Genomic DNA, 23,286 nt, shown 5'->3' on the forward strand with positions numbered 1-23,286 from the left:
TGTGAGGACATGCGTACACGATATTCGTGCGTGATACCATGTCACTGCCTGACTTGTGCAGGGCGAAACGTGTCCGGGTGAAAATATACCACGTCCCGGTTACGGGTTAGCTCCCGGGTTTGTGCCGGGCACCCTAAGCAGTTCCGCATGAGTTAGTTCTATGCGGAATAAATCTGCATAAAATAAATATGAGGACGTCCTTATTTTAGGATCATATTGCCGGCGCAACGTTTACATCGCACGAAGGGAAATGGTTGGTCTCCCCTGCTCCCTCTCGTCAGCATGGGCCCCCTAACCCACCCACCGGCGGCCGCCGCCGCCCCCCACCCCCGCCTCCTTGCCGAGAAAGCCCTTGCGCTCCTCAGGCACCGCCGTCGCCTCGATTCCCTGGCTGCCTCGTTCACACCAGAGGCCGCTGCGGAGGCCCTCCTCCTTGCCCAGCCCCACCGCTCCCTCACCCTTGCGTTCCTGCGCTGGGCCTCCCCGCTCCCCTTCTTCTCCGCTTCCCTACGTTCCCAATCACTCGCCCTCCTCCTCCTCTCCCGCTTCCGCCTCTTCCCCTCCGCCCTTTCCCTCGCCCGCAGCCTTGCTTCCCACTCCCCCCCGCCCCCCGTCATCCACTCCGTCGCCGCCGCCCTACCCTTCCTCCCCCCTTCCCCCTCCCCTTCCGCCGCCTTCGACCTCCTCATCAAGTCTTACGCCTCTCTGGGACGCGTTCCCGATGCTCTGTCCGCCCTTTCCCTCACCAAAGGCGCGGGCTTTGCCCCCGCCACCCTCTCCTACAACTCCATCCTTGACGCCATGTTCCGCTCCAGCCGGACCCCCCGCAACACCATCGAAGAATTCCTCGCCGACATCTCCCGGTCTGGGGTATCCTTGAACGTCTACTCCTACAACATCTTGATCCGTGGGTTTTGCTCTTGGGGCGTACTGGATCGGGGGCTAGTTCTGCTGACCGAGATGGAGCACGCCGGGTGTTCGCCAAATGTCGTCACGTACAACACTCTCATTGATGGGCACTGCAAGTCGGGGAAGGTCGACAGTGCGTTTGGGCTGCTGAAAACAATGCACGAAAAGGGAGTGCAGCCAAATGTGGTTACTTATAACGCGATTATTAATGGGTTGTGCCGGGAGGGCCGGGTGAAGGAGACGGGCAAACTGGTCGACGAAATGGCGAGAGAGGGATTTGCTCCTGATGCTATTACTTATAACACATTGGTGAATGGGTATTGCCGGGAAGGGGATGTTCATAAAGCTCTCGTCTTGCACGCCGAGATGGCTCAGAAAGGGGTGGCACCTAATGTTGTGACATATACTTCTCTAATTAGTGCAATGTGTAAGGCAGGCAACTTGGCAAGAGCAATGGAGTTTGCCAAACAGATGAGGGAGAGAGGGCTTCAGCTTAATGAGATTACTTTCACAACTTTGATTGATGGTTTTGCTAAAAAGGGGTTCTTGGATGATGCTCTCTTGCTCATGAAGGAGATGAAAGAAAGTGGGATTTTGCCATCTGTCGTGAGTTATAATGCTCTTATTAATGGATATTGTACTTTGGGAAGAATGGATGAAGCCTTGGAGATCATTCGAGAAATGGAGGGAGATGGGTTGGTGCCTGATGTAGTCACTTATAGTACGTTACTAAGTGGATACTGCAAGAATGGGGAGTTGGAGATGGCATTTCAGTGGAATCAAGAGATGGTTGCAAAGGGTGTGCTGCCTGATGCCATTACGTATTCTTCGCTTATTAGGGGTCTCTGTGAGGTGAGGAGACTGGACAATGCTCATGAGCTTTTTGAGAAGATGTTGAATTTGGGTTTACATCCTGATGAGTTCACCTACACAACACTGATTGATGGCCATTGCAAAGAAGGGGATATAAAGAAAGCTCTTCTTCTTCATGATGAGATGATAAAGAAAGGGATCCTTCCTGATGTCGTGACCTATAATGTGCTCATAAATGGCTTTAGAAAAGTGGCTCGTACAAAGGAAGCAAAAAGGCTGCTTTTTAGGCTATATTATGAGGAGTCTATTCCAGATAATATTGCATATGATGTGCTGATGGATTGTTGCGACAAGGGAGAATTCAAGAGTGTGGTGTCCCTTTTAAAGGGTTTTTGTATGAAAGGATTGATGAATGAAGCCGATAAGGTATTTGAATCAATACTAGAGAGGAAGTGGAAGCCTAATGAGGTTGTTTATAGTGTCTTGATTCATGGACACTGTAGAGGTGGAAACGTGCAGAAGGCACTTGACTTGTACAAGGAAATGATACTGGCTGGTTTTGTTCCTAATGCAATAAGCACTATTTCACTAATTAAAGGTCTTTCTGATGAGGGGATGGATGAGGAGATGAATCATGTTATTCAGACACTATTGGCAGGTTGTATGCTTACAGATGCTGAAACTTCAAAGGTACTTGTTGAAGTTAATCACAGGGATGGCAATATGGAGGCTGTGTTTAATGCCCTGACTGAGATGGCCAAGGATGGACTCCTGCCAAATGGTGGGTGAAAGGATGAACTTGGTCCATATGATGGCTAGAATTAGATCTTATGGAGAATCATATGGCACCATCATCTGTAATTTGCTGTTTGAACATGAGTCTTTCAGAATTCATAATTGAAGGCAGCTGGCGCATTCTTGGGCAATGATTAAAGCCAGTCTTGTTCCTCATCCAATGCTGCCAAAACTCAGGTTCGGATTTTGAATTTGCACTTTTTAATTTTAGTTCTATGTCCTAAGATGCAAATCATTAATTTTCAGCTATTTTATTTGATGTTGCACTGCTACCATAACTTGTTTGCATTTAAAATTGATTCATTAACACTTTTGCTTCTGCATACTTTATATTGCTAAAATAAGAGTGGTACCATTTGCCATTAGATTTAATTTGTGTTATAATATGCGTGCGCATATGTTGAGGCTTGGACCCCGCTGTTCTAAGCCCAATGGGCATGCTGGAACTCATCGATAAGAAATAACTCCAGGCATGTTTAGAACCATGCTTGTTCTGATATAGAGGTGGTAATTATATATTGAGTAAATTATAATAGGAACTTAAGAATTTCACTTTTTTTGGTTTGATTGGATAAGATATGTGATGATAGCTCAGATGGACCACTTGAAACACCTACGGATATTGTCAAGAAGATCTGTTTTCTTGGTTCAAGACCATGATGTGGACAGAGATGCAACAATGTGACATCTAATGGTGTTGTCGAGTATGTAAATCATTTTTTAAGGAAAATATACTACTATATGAGTCTTTTTGTTTTTCTAGTAGCAAAGGAGCGGTAGTTTGCGTGAGATCTGATGAAAGGAGAGACTCAGGGATTGTGGGTTTGGGGGGTGGGGGGTGGTTGGAGTATGTTTATTGGATTTAAGATAATTGGGGAGCATTTGTTGAAATTATACCCATTAAAATAATCTAAATATAGTAATGTTTCAGCATGTTGTTTAATTATTTCGTCATTAGAGAAAATAGAAAACCCATTGACCCCAACTTGTGCCTTTTATCATAGCATAGATATAATTCTGCAAAGAAGTTCTGTGATTGCAAAAATGCCTATATACTTTGTCAGAATCCAGAGAATAATGAAACAGATCTACCATCACAGCCAGATGATTTGCTTTGGTCGTATGCTTTTAACATATGGGATCCTTCTAGCGTTCATTGTATATTATGCAATGGATTTGACTAATTACATATATATTATTATTTTGCAAATCGTCTTAGTTTAGTCTTCAGCACAAAGTTGGACACTATGATTTTCAACAATTTTGGATAGGAAGTTCAGAAATGATTATTTTTAAAATTTTAATTAGAAAGACAGTTTTAGGAATAAATTTTTTATATTTTCGAATTTCAAATAGTCATTTTTTTAAAGGTTATTCAGCATTTATCTGTGGAACCATTTTGCAGTTTTTAGTTGGAAAAATGACTGAATCAGCCTTGTGATAAATCAAGCAAAACCATACGGAATTTTTGATTTACTTTTAATATTATCTAACTGTTATATGCTAAAAGTCTCAGATATATTGCATAACGTTTGGTGATAAATATGCTATTTGAACTTATATTCTTTTATCATTTTTATATGCATATGTGCGCATCTCTTCTTCTTTTACTTTTTAGCATTCCCGAAGTAAGAAAAAAAAACTCAGTTCAGGCATGACAAAGATGTGTATTGCTTTTAAATCAACACATAGTTGTTTAAAATTATTCATTTCATTAATGTTAAATGTGTGAACTCACTACCAAATCTTCTCCGATCATTTGGTATGGGTTATATGAATATTTTGTCCCGATCAAGTATCAACCCAGAGCTAAAGGGTGTAGGTTGGTTTTCTGTAACTAGCAATATGAGTTGAGGTAGTTTGATGTCTGCAAATTAGGTTGCTAACATGGTTATCAATCATTGCTTCAAGATTGTCATATTACCTGTTCTTGTAAGTCATGTCTTAGAGGATGTTTGCATAGGGTCAGCTTCTCCTTGTGTCAGCTGATTATACCTTTTCTATTGTAAATACAGGCTATGTTCTTCTCTGTCCTCCCTGTTCTTCATGGACATGGAACTCAAAGTGCTGAAATGCAAGCATGTGACCTGTGCCCAGATTGTGAGGAGGACCGCAACCAGGTTATGGCCGGTTGCAATTTTGGCAGGCAACGTTGGGAAGGTTTGAAAACTTATTCGGCCTGGAGTCTTTTGCCTCCTTTACCTATGCTAATTAACTTTCTATCTCAGCCCCAAGGAGAGAGAGGGATGAAGTCTCTGATTGCGTGCTGGCCGGTTCACCTGGAAATCGAGGAATGAGAGACTGTTTCAAAGGAAGGTCTCCTCCCCTGGTGATGTAGTAAGATGATCTCTGTACATTGCTCCTTGAACACGCAATCAAGACACTGAAGTAACTGTGGCACCGGATGCCTCTTTAATTTGGATGGTATTAATATTGCTTGGTTGTCCCCTCCCCTTGGTACGTTCAAGGTTAACTTTGATGGATCTGTAGCCAGCGCTTATTACCAGAGATTATTTGGGCTGTGCACTCTACAGTGTCAGCAAGAGAATCCCCTTGTACAGTCTCATTTGCTGAATTGGCGACTGCATGGGAGGGCCTGTGTATGGGAATATTTAAATTTAGAGGTACTCAAGTTTGGTTGGAAGGTGATTTAATGTTAAAGGTGGATTTAGTTACCGTGATATAATGGATTAAGGGTTTAAATGTTAGTGGGCCTCGGTTTAATCTTCTCTTAAGAGATTTTTCTGGATGAAGGAAGCACTATGAGCTTTCAAGGCTACTCATATTGACTGGGAAGGTAACCCGGTAGCTGATTAGCTGGCCTCGGCACCTCAGCTTGCTGATGTAACTTGGGAAAAGTTTATTTTGGCCCAACTGTTGAGAGCTGATGCTTATGGATTCTCTTAATGACCAGACTTAATTCCAGGTTTGTTGCCTCCTTTTGTACCAAAAGAAACTTTTGATTGGACTTCTGGCCTGCACTCTAAGTGTTGCTATGTTGTTATCATCATCATCATCTAAATTTGTCCCAGTGCTCTAAGTGATGAATAATCAAGTGTGCATAGTCCAATCATATAGAATGTAATTCATAGAATAAACTTCTTGAATGAGATCTGTTAATATGGTTTGATCCACATGCTTAAGAGAGGGGACATCATTCATGCGTGATAATGGTCATTTGACTGATCTTCCAATACATGTTATTAAACTTAGATATTTGCTTAAAAATTCACATCTTTGTGCACATTGTATCTACTTTTATTCTATTTAAATCTGGCTTATAATATCTCATTGATAAAATTAGATCACTTACGTTAAAAGTTTAGACGATCCTGTTGCTTCATAACTTTGCTAAAACGTGTCTTAAAAAATAATGTTGACAAAATGCAAAACCTCACTTATGTCATGTGAATTCTTGTTCAGTTGCGTTGGAATTATGCGATGCATTGGTTCTTTTTTTTTTTTTGGGTAAGCTGCGATGTATTGGTTAAAGCAAATGGTTCATATTGGATATTTAAGATGCGAAAGAAAGGAAGCATGGATGGCTCTGCTCTGTTCAAATAAAAATGCTTCTCCCAAAAAATGAAAAACATTAAAACTCTAATATTAATAAAGAAATTTGAAAACAGATCTATATGAATATTTTAACAGATAGCCTTATATGGCATAATTTTGAGATTATCATGGTATTATACGGCAGCTGGACAAAGTATATTTGGTAGTCTTCTTTTGATAATAGATGTGTCATTCTTATACAGCCACTTAACACTGGGGTTCATATGTATTATCTAATTAGCTTAGAACCCCGCATGATTGTAATTATTTCTTAAAATAATATGTTTATAAATTAAAAAATTAATATAATATAAAAGACATCATAGATAGTATCAAATATTCTAAATAGAAACATAAAGTCAAATTGTTTAAACAACATAATAATAAGCAACATAATTATTTATATCTTTTACTGATAGAGAAATTATTTTTTGAATCAATATTTTCGGTATCAATTATTTTGAAATCATCATCATTAAATAGAGTATAGCCATTTATTTGTATTCAATACATATTTTTTTTTCATAGTCTATCAATAACAAAAATTTCATCCTCATCTACTTCAATGTGCAAAAAAATATTTAGTTATCAATTATTAAAATAAAATATATTAATATAATCATTCATACGTAAAAGAATAAAAATACATCACTCACAATAGATTTTTTTCGATTTCTCTTGCCTTCTAATTCGTTACATTCATCATTCGAAATTATTTTAAAAATAGTGTAGCTTAATCTTTTTTCTTTAAGATTGTATTCATTAACAAATAATGCAAATTGGTATAATCCTCCACATGAAATTGTAATATGTATCTAAAGAGCAGGAAAGAATAGAATCAAATTAAAATTTATTATAATTAATAAATAAAAAATTATAATGAATATGAGTAAGAGATGTGATATTAAAATATCTAATATATAATTTTTTTATAATCTAAAATATATATTTATATTTTATTAGTAAATTCATAGTACCAAATATGAAACAAATTTTGGTATTACATATTTAGGCTCTATATTGCATCGATTACATCAGAATCTATCTAAGTGCATCTCATTTTTTTTTGACAAACTTGACCAGCTGTATAGTACCATCCATATCTTATTGTGATATCATTAATTAAATCTAAACCTTATAATTAAAATAATATTTAATTTTATTTGTCTTATGAAGATCCGATTTGAAAGAGATTGAAGGAAAAAATTCAATGCTAGTGATGATGAAGAGGAAGGAGACGGTGGAAGGTAGCAGAGTGAGGAGGAGATGGACATCTGCAAAGGCTTGAAAAGGTTCGAGAGACTCACAACTCCACATAAAATGATATAGTATTTCATCAAGTAAATGTGTTGTCGAATGGTCCAAAACCAAAAATCCTTATAATTTAGGATCCTCACTAAAAAATTATTTTTATAACAAAGTACAAGTTACGACTAAATTCATCTTTTTGAATTTAATTTTTATTTTTCTTCTTAAATATCATATTAAATATTATAACAATTTACAATCTTTCGATAGTAGAATATTTCAGCACTTATTATGACACCATATCTTATTTTCTTAAATTCTATTGTTTGTAAATAATATTTTTTTAAATTCAAAAATCATATTTTAAGTTAATTCTCCAATGTTATTCCAACATTACCAATTAATTTACCGCAAAACGTGATTACAGAAGGGATAAAATTTCAGAAAAAAAAAAAAAAGAAGATCAAGAATTCCATCATACTCATAAAATTACAGTAAAATTATTTTGAAAAAATTGAGTATTAAATATTGAATTAGATATTTTAGATTATTATAATAATTTACGATCTTTCGATAGTAGAACATTTTCAGCATTCATTATGACACCATATCTCATTTTCTTGAATTTTATTTTTTATAAATAATATTTTTTTGAATTCAAAAATCATATTATATATATATGAACAATTATCATTATATAATAAAAAATTGAATCGGCTGATCATCTTTCATGGAAGGTCCAAGGGTCAATATATAATTAAAATTTCATAAATATCTTCAAATAAATTTTTTCTCACTGGTCTATCACTGCACTGGCATCACATTTCCCAAAAAAAGCTTATCGGACTTTCTTATCTCCCGAGTCCAATTCTTTCTTCCTCGTCTTCTTATTTTTGGATCCATGGACGCCACTAGTTCTCATGCTCTACTCCACTGTTGCGGCTTTCGTTTTTTATATCATCAATGCCTCCTTTCTTTTCAAAATGGCCTCAGTTGATCCATCTACTGCATTTGACTGGAGCTTCTTGAGCCGTCCTTATTTTTTGCTTCCGCTATGGCTGCTCCCGAGTCTCAATCAGGTGGAAGGCATGAAACGAATGAACCTGAACAAGAAAGCTTAATCAATGGTATTTTCTCAATGGAGATGCATCCATGATGGAGCGAACCGATATCATCTGGGATGGAGAGGGCAACTGTAAATATTGTTTGAGAGCAAACGAGCAGGGAGGCTTAGGTGAAGCGGGGTGTTTGAGAGCCGGCGAATAGAGATGTTTAGACGAAGCACGTAAACAGGGTGGTTAGGCATCCAGGTTTTTCTCTCTTTTTTTTCTAAAAATTCAATGTCAAACAGAGGCCATCCTGTTGATATGTCTCTATTTTAATATATATATATATATATATATATATATATATATATATATATTAGATGTTATCCTCCGTTGGATTTGACGCGGTCCAATTGCACCTGGTGCATGCAATACGGAGGCCCTTGCCTGCTCAAAATCCTTATTAATCCACCCCTAGTCCTCCTCGCCTCATCCCATCTCCCATCCTCTCTCTCTCTCTTCATGCCCATCACAAAGACGAAAGATGATCCCTGCGGCCAACAAAGGTGCCATCCTTCTCTTCCTCTTCTTCCCCTCCTTAGCCATCATCTCCCATTCCTCCACTCCCATCACTATAAATGTAAGCCTTTTCTTCCTCCAAAGCCCCCCTTCCTTCCCCATCTATTTGCCATCCCACCCTCCTAACACTTTCTTCTCTTGTTAACAGGCCGTGATCGGCGATAATGATGTGAACCAGTGCGTGTATACAGTGTACATCAGGACGGGTTCCATCTGGAAGGGGGGCACGGGCTCGGTGATCAGCCTCGCCCTCGCCGGAACCAACAGCTCGGGCTTCGCGATCACGGACATCAAGTCCTGGGGTGGCATCATGGAGGTCGGCCACCACTACTTCGAGAGGGGCAACCTCGACATTTTCAGCGGCCGGGGACCGTGCCTTGAGACCCCACCGTGCTGGATGAATCTGACCTCAGATGGCACCGGGTCCCACCACGGGTGGTACTGCAACTACGTGGAGGTCACGACCACCGGTCCCCACATGGGGTGCGCCCAGCAGCTGTTCACCGTCGAGCAGTGGCTCGCCGACGACACCCCGCCCTACCAGCTTTACGCCGCCCGCGACTACTGCTCCCACGCCGAGGAGAAGGCCAAGATCCGCGATCGGACGGGCCGGCACGTGATGCACGAGGCGTGAGTGCTTCTCTGGGTTTTGGTTGGCTGTGTTACTACTTTTTACTGGCTCCGATGGTTTTAATAATTGCAATTAGTGCGTACCTGCCGTTTGATGAACAAATGACTAAGATTTCACCAAAAAAATAACTAAATGGCTAAGAGCTGATCCTGTCTTAATTGTTCTTTTTCCTAATTGGAGGGATGATCTGGGTCGTTGGTGCGATGGTCCTTGCACTGGTCTAGTGATCGAGGATTAGTTGATCGGTGATGTTTATGGTCAGGGGATGATCTGGGCTGTTGGGGCGATGGAGGTCTCCGTATGCTCATCATGCTACTGGTAGCATAATAACCCATATCCAGGCAAATAAGACGCGTGGGTGTGTGATCAAGTGGGAGCCGTATGATGCCTGGGAAACTCTGTTCTCGATGGGAAACGCGCAAAGGGGTGTTGGTGGTACGGTTTGATATGTCGCAACTCACGATGTCTGGGGCCAAAGTCCTTGGCTTAACCCACCTCTGTCAATCTAATCCTTTATTTTAGTTCAGCCCAATCAACCAAGCTTAGCAGTTGTGAGAAATTTTTTGTGCACCGCCTGTGGTGCGCGAACATGCACACCGCACGTGGTGATTGACTCAAAGACGGAGTCAGATTTTTTTTTTTTTTCTGCACCGCTGTCCGACTTTGAGTCAATCAACATATACGGTACGTACGTTTCACGCCGTATGCGGTGCACAAAAAATTTCTCTAGCAGTTGTTTGGTTGTGGGGTAAAATGGGATAAGTGAAGGGTTAACTTACTTTTCTCATATTTTTTTAATTTTATTTTTATTTGATCATACTTGATGAGTCAGAATCATCTACGTGCACCTTAGATAGCAACCATATCGGAGATGAATGACTCTTTTTGATTTCATGACGTCTCGTATATCTCATTGAATCTCTCCAATTTATATTTTAGAAGTAAAGAGAGAGCTGTTCATCTCTAAGATAGATGATATGATGACTATTTGGAACTATACAGCCCTTGCACTGGCATGCACCATCAAAGATTTGAAATCCTACTAAATACCACTTGCTTCTCACCCATCTATGCCTTCAAGATAGCATAAATTTTGTATTGTGGCAAAATGGTTAAACAAAGGCATCCTTCATTATCTGACCGTCTTAAAACATTTTTTGTTCCTCCGTTCTGCCCTATCCCAGGCTTAAGATATTCTACCAAACTGGGGAAAGAATCGCATATGAAGGCTGGAAATCATCATCTAGGCAAGTTGCACGACATAAATCACCCAACAAAGGAAAAAAAAAAAAAGGCATATCTCTGATTCAGTTATTGTGTGGTAATAGAATGAACTCAAGAAGAGCAATGGGCCTGACCTCAGTCCCAATCAAACAATAGATTCTTAATTTATATGCGGCCCTCCAATGGTTACCAAGCCCAACATAGTGCCTCGCTATGACTTCTCATATTCCCTCGGGCTAAAGAATGCAATGGGGCCTATTTACATCAATATGATCCGAACTGGAGACAGAATGGTTTGATCCATCTAATGCAAAAACTAGTTGCTATGCTACAGGCACTTTAACCTCCTTTTTCTTTAGGGCCCCTTCTTTTCAGAATAAAAAACTTATTTAGAAATCTATTTTTTAAAAATAAATAATTTTCAGACAATATTTAGATAGAAAAATAATGTATCCTTATTTTTTTTGTACATAAAAAAATTTTACTCCGAAATCTGTTATCTATGTTCTTTTTCGTTACTAGTTTTCAGGATAAATTGCTAAGATCTATCTATATTTTCTATAATACTCTTTATTATATATAATAATATAGTATAATATTTTAGATTATAATATATTATATTTATATATTATAATATAAATATTATATAATATATTCATAAATATATATTGTTATATATAATATAATATAATATAATAAATTATATTATATATAATAAAATGAAATATATTTTAATATAGTCTATAATATTAATATATTTTAAAATAATATAAGATATTGATATGATATTATAATAATAAAATAAGATATTATAATAAAAAATATTATATTATTATTATAATATATTATATTAAAATAATTAAATATTATTATCAAATAATAATAAAATTATATTATATATAAGATGGTATTATATATTATTATATTATTATTATAAGGTTAAGGATATATTAGGAATGAAATAAAAATATTATTTTTTAGTTGATGGAAAAATGATTTACCCATATCCCACATGGACAAGACTTTCTTCTCATTTCATGGATAACTTCTATCTACAGGAAAGTAATTTATCTACCTAGAGAAGTATGCAAACATAGGTAAACTAGTCAATGAGAAAGTTGATCAATTTTTTTATGATATTTACCAACAAAAAAATGAATCTTTAGTTACCCATGCTTTTCACTTCTGTTCTTTATCTTTTTGATAGACCTAAAGGGGCACAGGTGGTTAAAGATGTTACCACCTTCTTTTTTCATGCCTTTCTTTTTATTTCACCCCCTAAGCGATACCTTAGGACTCATTTGATTTGTGAGAAAAAAATTTTTTCTTGAAAAGTTACTTTCTGCAAATATAATGCCTAAAAATATAGTTTTAGTATATTTGATTGATCATGAAAAAGTAATTTATTTCTAAATAATTTATATTTGGTTAAACATCCATCTTTTTGAAAAAAATATATAAAATACTTATTATACCCTCAATTTATATAAGACCATACTTTTTGCTCTCAAACTCTATATAAATATTAGTATAATATTTATATTGATATATATATATAATATAATATAATAAATTTATTAATATAGATATTAATATTATATTTATAGAAATATTAATATATATAAATTTATTAATATAAGTATTAGTATAGTATTAATATAATATCATATTAATATTTTAAAGATAATATTAAAAAAATATTTTTGAAAAAAAAATCACCAATTTACATTCCATAGAAAGTCCTAACACTCATATCTATGCATGTACTTGTGATGGATAGAGTTTTTTACATTCTCTCTTCTCTTGGACCTCCAACCAAATAAGGAGACTCTCCTCTACTTTTCAAGATTGCCATTTCCCTTCTCCACTTCCTACAAAAGAAAGGAGTCCTTTGTGGTTTCCATAGGGTTCCAAGTATCATCCATGCATTTTAACGGTCCAAAGAACCACCTTTCATTCCAATGCCATCAAATAACTCTAGTCATGTTAATTATACGGGATAAAGATATTATGGTATCACGTTATTGTTGCTTCTATACCAAACAGATCTCTTAGTCATGCGTCTTGTTTCTATATTTTCTTTAGGTCAATACTAGGAAGGAGGCAATAATCATCCATGGAAGCAATCAAAAAGTAAGGCAATAATCATCCATGGAAGCAATCAAAAAGTATAGGGATTGGCGGCAAGCGGCTTTAGGTATGACATTGCTAATATATATCATGCATGCAACTATCCATGCATTTATAATTCCAATGGCTGACCATGTTTGATCAATGGAGAAAGTCAAGGAGGAACGTCAAGCAATATCGACTTAAACAAATCTTAAAGATGGTTTGTAGAATTGTGGATAAGCAATTGTTTTCATGTGATAACCCAGATCGATGGGCCAAAAGCCCGCTAAGCCCACTTAAGGAAAAAAAAAATAGGGAGGAAGACTCTCGATCGGAGTCTTTCCCTTCTCCGATTCCGATCAGGAATCGGAGTCCTAGGGCCATTAAAAGACCCTAGGACGAGCTCTATAAAAACCCCCCTCCTCTCCTCTAAGAGTAGACACATCAGTCACCGACGATCGCCGGAGTTCTTCTCCGATTTTCCCGATTGAAGCTGCGGCCCCTCGACTCGTGCTCGCTGCGATTTCATGCCGATGGGGGTCATCGGAGGCTGTGGTAAGTCCCTCCTCCTCTTCCTCTTCCTCCCTTCTCTCCCTTTTTGTCCATGCCGGTGGGCATGACTGCCGGCGACAGGAGTCGCTGGATTTCGTTGGAAAAGGGAAGCCCTGTTCGGCCTCTCCCTTTTCCTGGTTTTTAAGGCGCCGACGGTCATGCTGACCATCGGCTCTGGCCTCTTCAAACTCGGAGGAAGGTCGTCCCTTGCCGCCGGCCACCGCTGAGCAAGGTACGGTCGTGAACGATCGGTTTAAGGTACGGAGATCTCTAGGTCCCCTGTTTCGGCCAAAGAAGGCCACGGGAAAAAGAAAAGAAAAGGAAAAAAGAAAAGAAAAAGAAAAAAAAAGAAAAGGAAAAAAAAAGAAAAGAAAAGAAAAATATATATTTATATAATAATGATAATAATAATAAAAAATAATAATAATAATACACATGAAAGAAGTTTCTCTCATCCCTCTCTAAAATCTTTCTCTCTCTAGAATTGAACTCTTTCTCTCTCTACTTTCTCTCTCTAAAAATTTTCTCTCTCTAAGAAGCCCTATGAATCTCCTATTAGGCCATCTTCTCCACTCCTAAGGATCTATGACCTTAAATCGGTTTAGAGTCGTAGGAAGAGATTTATTGGACTGATCATCAAATCGATCATTTTCTTATATTATATAATTTTATTAAATATATGAAATAAAATTTATTGATGATTTAATATTTTAAATAGGACTGTCCGATTCTTTTAAGAAAGATTAAAAGGTCCAGGACGATCGAGGTAAGTGGATCTTATGCTCCTTATTTATTTTTAAATGATCATATTTTTATGTAAAGAATTGCTATTAATGAAATCATAATTTTTCATAAAATAAGGATCGGCATATGTGATATGAAAAAGTATATTTTATAATGAGCATTGATTTCATAAATATGTCTTATGAAAATAGCATGATTATGAAGCATGAATTTCATTGTTTTTCCATCTATATATATGTATGCTTTAAGAAAAAGATATAATGATTTCTAAGGCTCTCAGATGGCTATGAATGAATCCCTTCGGGAAGGTCGACATCTGGAGCTAGTATCCATACGAAACATGGCCTTGCCAGTGGGTATAAAGTTGGCACATGAATTAAGAACTCTGTCGATTAAGAAACATGGTCCTATCATGGGTAAAATAGTGACCTTAGCACGAATATCTGTGAGCAATGTTTTGAAACATGACATGAATACATGATGAAAATGATTTACAATTTATAATTATGAAATATACATGATTTATGCATGCATGATGAGCTTATAACTTGTTTTATTATATGCTTTATGAAATATTTATTTTTACAATAATTGTTATTTGCTAAATGATGCATTATCATAGAAAACTTATGCTTGATCCGGTAAGGAAGCGGAAGTCTACTTACTGAGTTGGTGTAGCTCATATTCTTTTTGTTTTCTTTTTCATGTACAGAGAAATAAGGCTAGGACTGATGGAAAGAAAATTCAGGCTTGGAGATCAGCAAAGCAAGTTTGGAAATTTTGCACTAGAAATTCAGTTTATGTTTATGGATTGTAGTCATTATGAATTTTAAGACTTGGATTATTTCATCTTTGGATTTAGATGCTCTAAACCAGTTTTAGTTTAATTAAATATTTGAATTGAACTTTATTATTACATTTATTTGTGATACACCTGTTATTATATTTAAGAAGATGAATTTTGGCTTCGTGTTATCGTGGGTCCATCCCTCGGTAGCATGGCCGTGTTATGTCCTGGATTTGAGGTGTGACATTTTATGGTATCAGAGCAATAGGTTTAATCAAGGGTAGAACTTAAAACCTAACAGTGGGTAGTTAGGTTACGCATAGTTAGACTCTGACTTAAATTATTAATTGTACTGCAACTCTATTATAAAATAATGTAATAATGTTGGCATTTGAATAGGAAGCGATGAGCGATAGGGAGGGCGAGACCTTGGCAAATATGGCTGCTAGGACAAGAGGAGCAAGATTGACGTCGCGGGGAACTGCCAATCAACCAGTTGAGCGGGCTCCTAACGCACCGGCCACTCAGGTGGACATTGTTGGTGTATGTCAAGTGGTGGCTCAGCTTATCCAGCAACAGGCACAAACTGCTCCTCGACTGACATTATCTATGGAGTCATACTATGAGAGATTCAGAAGGCTCAACCCACCTCTATTTGAGGGTGGATCTGATCCTATGGCTGCAGAGACATGGATTCGAAAGATGGAAAAGATGTTTGATGCCCTGCAATACCCTGAGAATGTGAAAGTCCGATTAGCCGTTCCTATGTTAAAAGGGAATGTCGAGTTTTGGTGGACTGCAATAAAAGCTGCCTATGAAAATAATGATGATCAACTCACTTGGAAAAAATTCAAAGAGATATTTTATGATCAGTACGTTCCGGGGACAATGAGATTGGTAAAAGAAAATGAGTTTCTAGCCTTAAAGCAAAAGGATGATATGACGGTGTTAGAATATGCTAACAAATTTAATGAGCTAGGCCGCTTCTGCCCCCAGCTTATGGAGTTCGAAAGAAGTAAAGCTAACAGATTCGAACAAGATCTAAGATATGGAATTCGATCCTGTCTGTCTTCTCATATTTTCAATAACTACAAGGATGTACTGGAGCGAGCTTTGAAAATGGAGTCTGAATTGAAAAGAGCAGATCTAGAAAGAGGAGATAAGAAGAGACCGAGATCAGCAGAAAATCTAAAGGATCAACAGAAAAATTTCAAAAATAATAACTCTGATAAGAAGAAAGAATCTTCATCCTGCTCTTACTGTGAAAAAAATCACAATGGACCTTGTCTCAAGAGGATAGGAGCATGCTTCTTATGTGGTGAGAAAGGACATATAGCTCGTGATTGCCCAAATAGAAAAAGAGATGACTTTAGACCTAACAAACCAGTTGATCAAAAACAGAAAGGAAATGCACGAGTATTTACTTTAAACCAGCAGGAGGCCAATACAAATGATCAAGTGGTGACAGGTATTATCCCAGTCAATTCTATTCATGCTCGTGTGTTATTCGATTCTGACTCTTCTCACTCTTTTATATCTCTCAAGTTTGCTACTTCTTTGAATTGTGTGCCTGAAAAACTAAATGAACCATTATATATTAGCACACCTTTTAAAAATATTATTGTTGCTAACATTATTTTTAAGAATTGTATAATCCAAATAGAAAAAAAAAGAATTAGCAGCAGATTTGATTCAGCTAAATATGTATGATTTTGACGTTATTCTTAGGATGAACTGGTTATCTTCGTACCATGCACATATTGATTGTTTTGAAAAAAGAGTGGTATTTCAAATTTCAGATGAACCGTAATTTTTCTTTCAAGACGAAGTTCCTAATACGGAACCCAAACAATCTTTGGGTATTATCTCAATCATGAACGCAAGAAAAGCTTTAAGGAAAGGATGCAAAACATTTTTGGCCCATGTAGTAGACGTCGAGAAGGAAAAAATAAAGTTGGATGATATCCCAATTGTCAAGAAATTTTTTGATATTTTTTCAGATGAACTACCCGGACTGCCCCCAGAGCGTGAGGTTGAATTTAAAATTGATATCACCCCAGAAATCGGACCTATATCAAAATCTCCTTATCGGATGGCTCTTGTAGAATTATGAGAATTAAAGGATCAACTACAAGAACTTTTGAATAAAAAGTTTGTCCAACCAAGTACATCACCCTGGGGAGCTCCTGTGTTATTTGTGAAAAAGAAAGATGGGAGTATGCGTTTATGCATTGACTATCGGGAGTTGAACAAGGTAACCATAAAGAATAAATATCCTCTTCCTCGAATAGATGACTTATTTGATCAACTTCAGGGTGCACAAGTTTTCTCCAAAATTGGCTTACGATCAGGCTATCATCAACTAAGAATTAGAGATGAAGATGTACCTAAGACTGCATTTAGAACTAGGTATGGCCATTATGAATTTTTAGTAATATCTTTTGGACTAACCAATGCATCGGCTGCTTTTATGGATATGATGAACAAGATTTTCAAACCGTATCTGGATCAATTCGTTGTTATTTTTATTGATGATATCCTAGTTTATTCTAAAAATATAGAGAAACATGAGAGACATTTGAGGATCGTGTTTCAGACCTTGAGAAAAGAGAAGCTCTTCGCCAAGCTTAACAAGTGTGAGTTCTGGTTGGATAGTGTTGTCTTCTTCGGCCATGTAATATCTAAGGAAGGAATCTCAGTCGATCCAAAAAAGATAGAAGCCGTAGTGAATTGGCCTCGTCCAACTAATGTGATGGAAATTAGAAGCTTCTTAGGCTTGGCTGGTTATTATAGAAGATTCATCGAGGGATTTTCTCAAATTGCAATTTCTCTAACTCGCTTAACTCAGAAATGAATAAAATTTGAATGGAGCAGTGAATGTGAGCAGAGTTTGCAAGATCTGAAGCAACGATTGATATCTGCCCCAGTTCTTACTTTACCATCTAATAAGGGAGGATTTGTCATTTATAGTGATGCTTCCAAGAAGGGATTAAGTTGTGTTGATGCAGAACGATAAGGTCAGAGCTTATGCTTCTCGACAACTAAAAGTCTATGAGCAGAATTATCCGACACATGATTTGGAGTTAGCAGCTATTATTTTTGCTTTGAAGATTTGGCGATACTATTTATATGGAGAATCATGTGAAATCTTTACTGATCATAAAAGCTTAAAATACTTATTTACTCAAAAAAAGCTGAACATAAGGCAAAGAAGGTGGCTTGAACTATTAAAAGATTATGATCTAAATATTAAATATCATCCTAAAAAGCCAATGTGGTGGCAAATACACTTAGTAGGAAGTCTTCAGCGAATGTGATGACTCTGCTATCCTTTCAGCAACAAATTCTGAGGGATCTTGAAGATTTACAAATTGAAGTGACTTGTACTGATGTTAAGAATGTGTTAGCAAATTTAATGGTACAACCAACATTGATCGAACAGATAAAAGCGGTCCAACAAAGTAATATTCATTTATGTCAGTTTAAGAAGGATATGGAGAAAGGGCTACGAACTGAGTTTAGGCTACATACAAATGGAACTCTTTATTTTGGAAACAGATTATGTATACCAGGAGATCCTGAACTTAAAAAAATAATTTGGAAGAAGCCCATAAATCTCGTTTCTCCTTTCATCCCGGTAGTACAAAGATGTATAGAGATTTAAAATAACTCTTCTGGTGGAATGGAATGAAGCAGGAGATAGCTCGGTTTGTATCTCAATGCTTGGTATGCCAGCAAGTGAAAGCCGAACATCAAAGACCTGCTGGTTTGCTAAGACTATTAGAGATATCAGAATGAAAATGAGAGCATATCATGATGGATTTCGTTACTGGACTTTCAAGGACAATAAGAAAAAATGATGCAGTGTGGGTGATTGTTGATCGGCTTACTAAATCAGCTCACTTTCTACCTTTTCGAGTTGGCACTCCACTTGATAACTTAGCCCAGATGTATATTGATGGAATTGTACACCTGCACGGTGTTCCAATAAGTATTGTGTCTGATCGAGATCCATGATTCGTATCTAGATTTTGAAAAAGTTTTCAAGATGCTTTGGAGACAGAATTGAGGTTTAGTACTGCATTCCATCCCCAGACCGATGGCCAATCTGAAAGGACAATTCAAACTCTTGAGGACATGTTAAGAGCTTATGCTTTTGATTTCAGAGGACATTGGGATAATCATGTGACATTGATTGAATTTGCATATAACAACAGTTTTCATTCTAGTATCCGGATGGCACCCTATGAAGCCCTATATGGAAGAAAGTGTAGATCCCCTCTGTATTGGGATGAAGTAGGTGAAAAAAAATTAATAGGTCCCGAGTTAGTTCAAGATGCTAGAGATAAAATTTATCTAATCAAGAGAAGACTCAAGGCAGCACAGGATAGACAGAAGAGTTAGGCAGATAGAAAAAGAAGAGAATTAGAATTTCAGATCGGTGATTATGTTTTTCTAAAAGTATCACCTACTAAGGGTGTCATGAGGTTTGGGAGACATGGCAAGCTGAGTCCGCGATATATTGGACCTTTTGAAATTTTAAATCGAGTAGGAGATGTTACTTACGAACTAGCCTTACCACCAGATTTATCCAAAGTGCACAATGTCTTTCATGTTTCACTACTGAGAAAGTTTGTACCTGATCCAAATAGTGTGATAAAATATGAGCCATTGCAAGTTCACGAAGATCAACCTATGAAGAATTTTTTCTCCAAATTATTGATCGAAAAGAGCAAGTTCTAAGACGGTGTATCATTCCGTATGGAAAGATTCATTGGAGTAATCATGAAGAGAGAGAGGCCACATGGGAGCTCAAAGATGATATGAAGACGAGATATCCACACTTATTTGAAAATGAAGGTATGTTAAATTTCGAGGACGAAATTTTTTTTTAGGGGGTAGAATGTGATAACCCGGCCCGATGGGCCAAAAGCCCACTAAGCCCACTTAAAGAAAAAAAATAGGGAGGAAGACTCCCGATCGGAGTCTCCCCCTTCCCCGGTTCCGATCAGGAATCGAAGTCCTAGGGCCATTAAAAGACCCTAGGACGAGCTCTATAAGAACCCCTCTCCTCTCCTCTAAGAGTAGACACATCAGTCACCGATGATCGCCGGAGTTCTTCTCCGATTTTTTCGATTAAAGTCGCGGCCCCTCGACTCGTGCTCGCCGCGATTTCACGTCGGTGGAGGTCATCGGAGGCTGTGGTAAGTTCCTCCTCCTCTTCCTCCCTTCTCTCCCTTCTTTTCCGTGCCGGTGGGCATGACTGCCGGCAACAGGAGTCGTCGAATTTCGTCGGAAAAGGGAAGCCCTGTTTGGCCTCTTCCTTTTTCTGGTTTTTAAGGCACCGACGGTCACACCGACCGCCGGCTCTGGCCTCTCCGAACTCAGGGGAAGGTCGTCCCTTACCGCCGGCCACCGCCAGATAAGGTACGATCGTGAATGATCGGTCTAAGGTACAGGGACCTTTAGGTTCCCTGTTTCGGCCAAAGAAGACCACGGGAAAAAGAAAAGAAAAGGAAAAAAAGAAAAGAAAAAGAAAAAGAAAAGAAAAGGAAAAAGAAAAAGAAAAGAAAAAAAATATATATTTATATAATAATGATAATAATAAAAAAAATAATAATAATAATAATACATATGAAAGAAGTTTCTTTCATCCCTCTCTAAAGTCTTTCTCTCTCTAAAATTAGACTCTTTCTCTCTCTACTTTCTCTCTTTATTTTTTCTGTCTAAAATTTTTCTCTCTCTAAAAAGCCTTATGAATCTCCTATTAGGCCATCTTCTCCACTCCTAGGGATCTATGACCTTAAATCAGTTTAGAGCCGAAGGGAGAGATTTATTGGACTGATCATCAAATCGATCATTTCCTTATATTATGTAATTTTATTAAATATATGAAATAAAATTTATTGATGATTTAATATTTTAAATAGGACTGTCCGATTCTTTTAAGGAAGATTAAAAGGTCCAGGACTATCGAGATAAGTGGATCTTATGCTCCTTATTTATTTTTAAATGATCATATTTTTATGTAAAGAATTGCTATTGATGAAATCATAATTTTTCATAAAATAAGGATCGATATATGTGATATGAAAAAGTATATTTTATTATGAGCATTGATTTCATGAATATGTCTTATGAAAATAGCATGATTATGAAGCATGAATTTTATTATTTTTTCATCTATGTATATGTATGCTTTAAGAAAGATATAATGATTTCAAAGGCTCTCAGATGGCTATGAATGAATCCCTTCGGAAAGGTCGACATCCGGAGCTAGCATCCACATGAAACATGGTCCTGCCAGCGGGTATAAAGTTGGCACATGAATTAAGAACTCTATCGATTAAGAAATATGATCCTGTCACGGATATAATAGTGACCTTAGCACGAATATCTGTGAGCAATATTTTGAAACATGACATGAATACATGATGAAAATGATTTACGATTCATAATTGTGAAATGTACATGATTTATGCATGCATGATGAGCTTATAACTTATTTTATTATATGCTCTATGAAATATTTATTTTTATAATAATTGTTATTTGCTAAATGATGCATTATCATAGAAAACTTATGCTTGATCCGGTAAGGAAGCGAAAGTCTACTTACTGAGCTGGTGTAGCTCATATTTTTTTTATTTTCTTTTTCATGTACAGAGAAATAAGGCTAGGACTGATGGAAAGAGAATCCAGACTTGGGATCAGCAAAGCAAACTTGAAAATTTTGCACTAGAAATTCAGTTTATGTTTATGGATTGTAGTCATTATGAATTTTAAGGCTTGGATTATTTCATCTTTGGATTTAGATGCTCTGAACTAGTTTGGTTTAATTAAATATTTGAATTGAACTTTATTATTATATTTATTTGTGATACACTTGTTATTATATTTAAGAAGATGAATTTTGGCTTCGTGTTATCGTGGGTCTATCCCTCGGTAGCATGACCGTATTATGTCTCGAATTTGGGACGTGACATTTCAAGTAAACAAGCAGTCATGGCTGGATTGAGCCGCCAAACTATTGAATTGTGACCTCCGGCCTACACCCCTCATGGAATTGAAAGGCCTACTCGGATCCTGTGAAGTTTGTCACAAGGCTTAACCAGAGGTATGTAATACAGGTCTAGATTAGCGAGGCACAAATTACCACTCAGTTTAGGTGGCACAGGTCAGTATAGTTTGGTCCAATGTAGCTACATTTGGTGCAGTTAGTGCAAACAATGAGGCCAAAAATAGGCATAGATTAGCAATATACCAGCATGATCCAAAATGGTTATGGCACAGTTCTTCATAGTCTAATACAATTAATTTGATTTGAATAGTTTAGGCACACATAAAGCCCATTTTGTAGCGATGAGACCTATTGATCAGATTGAGGATGTCCATAATTGATAATAAATAAAAAAAGGAAATGACTAAACAAAATTGAACTGTCACATTTGCTGTTCAGAAAGCGTAGACCAGACAATGTAGTGATGAGAATTAGGGTTAAGATCAGGATCACCTAACCCGACCCAAACTTCGCCATCAGGCTTGGCCCAAATGAGTCTTTCTGGCCCAATTGCACTTTTCCGAGAGCATAAAATATCGGTCTCCAAATTTAAAAACCAAATGAAAATATAAGCAAAAGGTTGTAGGAGAGAAATAATAAAATAGCCATTCCAAACCTTTGCATGTTCTAAGGGCCTAAAAGTAGCGATTGAGAAGGTTCCCCAACAAAGCTGCTAGCTATCGACCAAAGGAATATTAGTGGGGAGGGCATTCTCTCCATGCTCTCAATCACATTACACCTTTCATAATTGCACACCCTTTTTGTGGTGAACATTATATCGCTTCTCAAATCACCCCCTTACACATCATGTATTGGAAAATATGAGTGCCTTAGCTTTATGACTAACCTCTACACACGTTTAAACAAGGTGCTTAATATGAATTCAACCGCTCTCACAAGCAAACATCATTCTTATGTTGTCCTTATTCTGAGAAAAATAAGCCAATTCCTTATGAATATATCTCCCTCAATGTTCCCATGTTTGGTGGGCATCCCACTCACGACATTTTCTCGTTCTACGTCAATGGTTATGATCGCCACTGCTTTATATCACAATCCTTACTTTAGTCTTGACTCATATCGTAGTCTCGGACTTTTTTCGCATGATCAATTAAGTACATGCTCAAGAATACTTGTTGCCTCATTTTTTTTCGATTTTCTTTTGTGCTGGTACTTTTCTTAGCAAAAGCATAGATTGTCATATAATCTCAATTGTCAATTCCCTTCATCT

At 37.2% G+C, this 23,286-nt stretch overlaps 3 protein-coding genes across 4 annotated transcripts; all 3 read left to right on the forward strand.

Moving 5' to 3' along the window:
• The first annotated feature begins 267 nt into the window (after positions 1-267).
• LOC105058527 (uncharacterized) lies at positions 268-5,653 on the forward strand. 2 transcript variants are annotated; one of them, XM_019855006.3, is made up of 3 exons: positions 268-2,694; positions 4,533-4,677; positions 4,746-5,653. In XM_019855006.3, exon 1 carries the CDS (start codon positions 283-285, stop codon positions 2,509-2,511), a length of 2,229 nt encoding a protein of 742 aa, XP_019710565.2. In that variant the 5' UTR covers positions 268-282; the 3' UTR covers positions 2,512-2,694; positions 4,533-4,677; positions 4,746-5,653. The 2 variants fall into 2 exon arrangements, with proteins under 2 accessions (XP_019710565.2, XP_029124285.1); XM_029268452.2 differs by having other exon boundaries at positions 4,533-5,653.
• A 3,089-nt stretch (positions 5,654-8,742) lies between these two features.
• Positions 8,743-9,734, forward strand: LOC105058403 (PLAT domain-containing protein 3). Its single transcript, XM_073249370.1, has 2 exons — positions 8,743-9,006; positions 9,094-9,734. Exons 1-2 carry the CDS (start codon positions 8,911-8,913, stop codon positions 9,577-9,579), a joined length of 582 nt encoding a protein of 193 aa, XP_073105471.1. The 5' UTR covers positions 8,743-8,910; the 3' UTR covers positions 9,580-9,734.
• A 5,699-nt stretch (positions 9,735-15,433) lies between these two features.
• Positions 15,434-20,434, forward strand: LOC140853990 (uncharacterized). Its single transcript, XM_073249110.1, has 2 exons — positions 15,434-16,463; positions 20,337-20,434. Exons 1-2 carry the CDS (start codon positions 15,434-15,436, stop codon positions 20,432-20,434), a joined length of 1,128 nt encoding a protein of 375 aa, XP_073105211.1.
• The last annotated feature ends 2,852 nt before the right edge of the window (positions 20,435-23,286 follow it).

Source organism: Elaeis guineensis, chromosome 15 (genome assembly GCF_000442705.2).
Source record: "Elaeis guineensis isolate ETL-2024a chromosome 15, EG11, whole genome shotgun sequence".
Lineage (NCBI taxonomy): Eukaryota > Viridiplantae > Streptophyta > Magnoliopsida > Arecales > Arecaceae > Elaeis > Elaeis guineensis.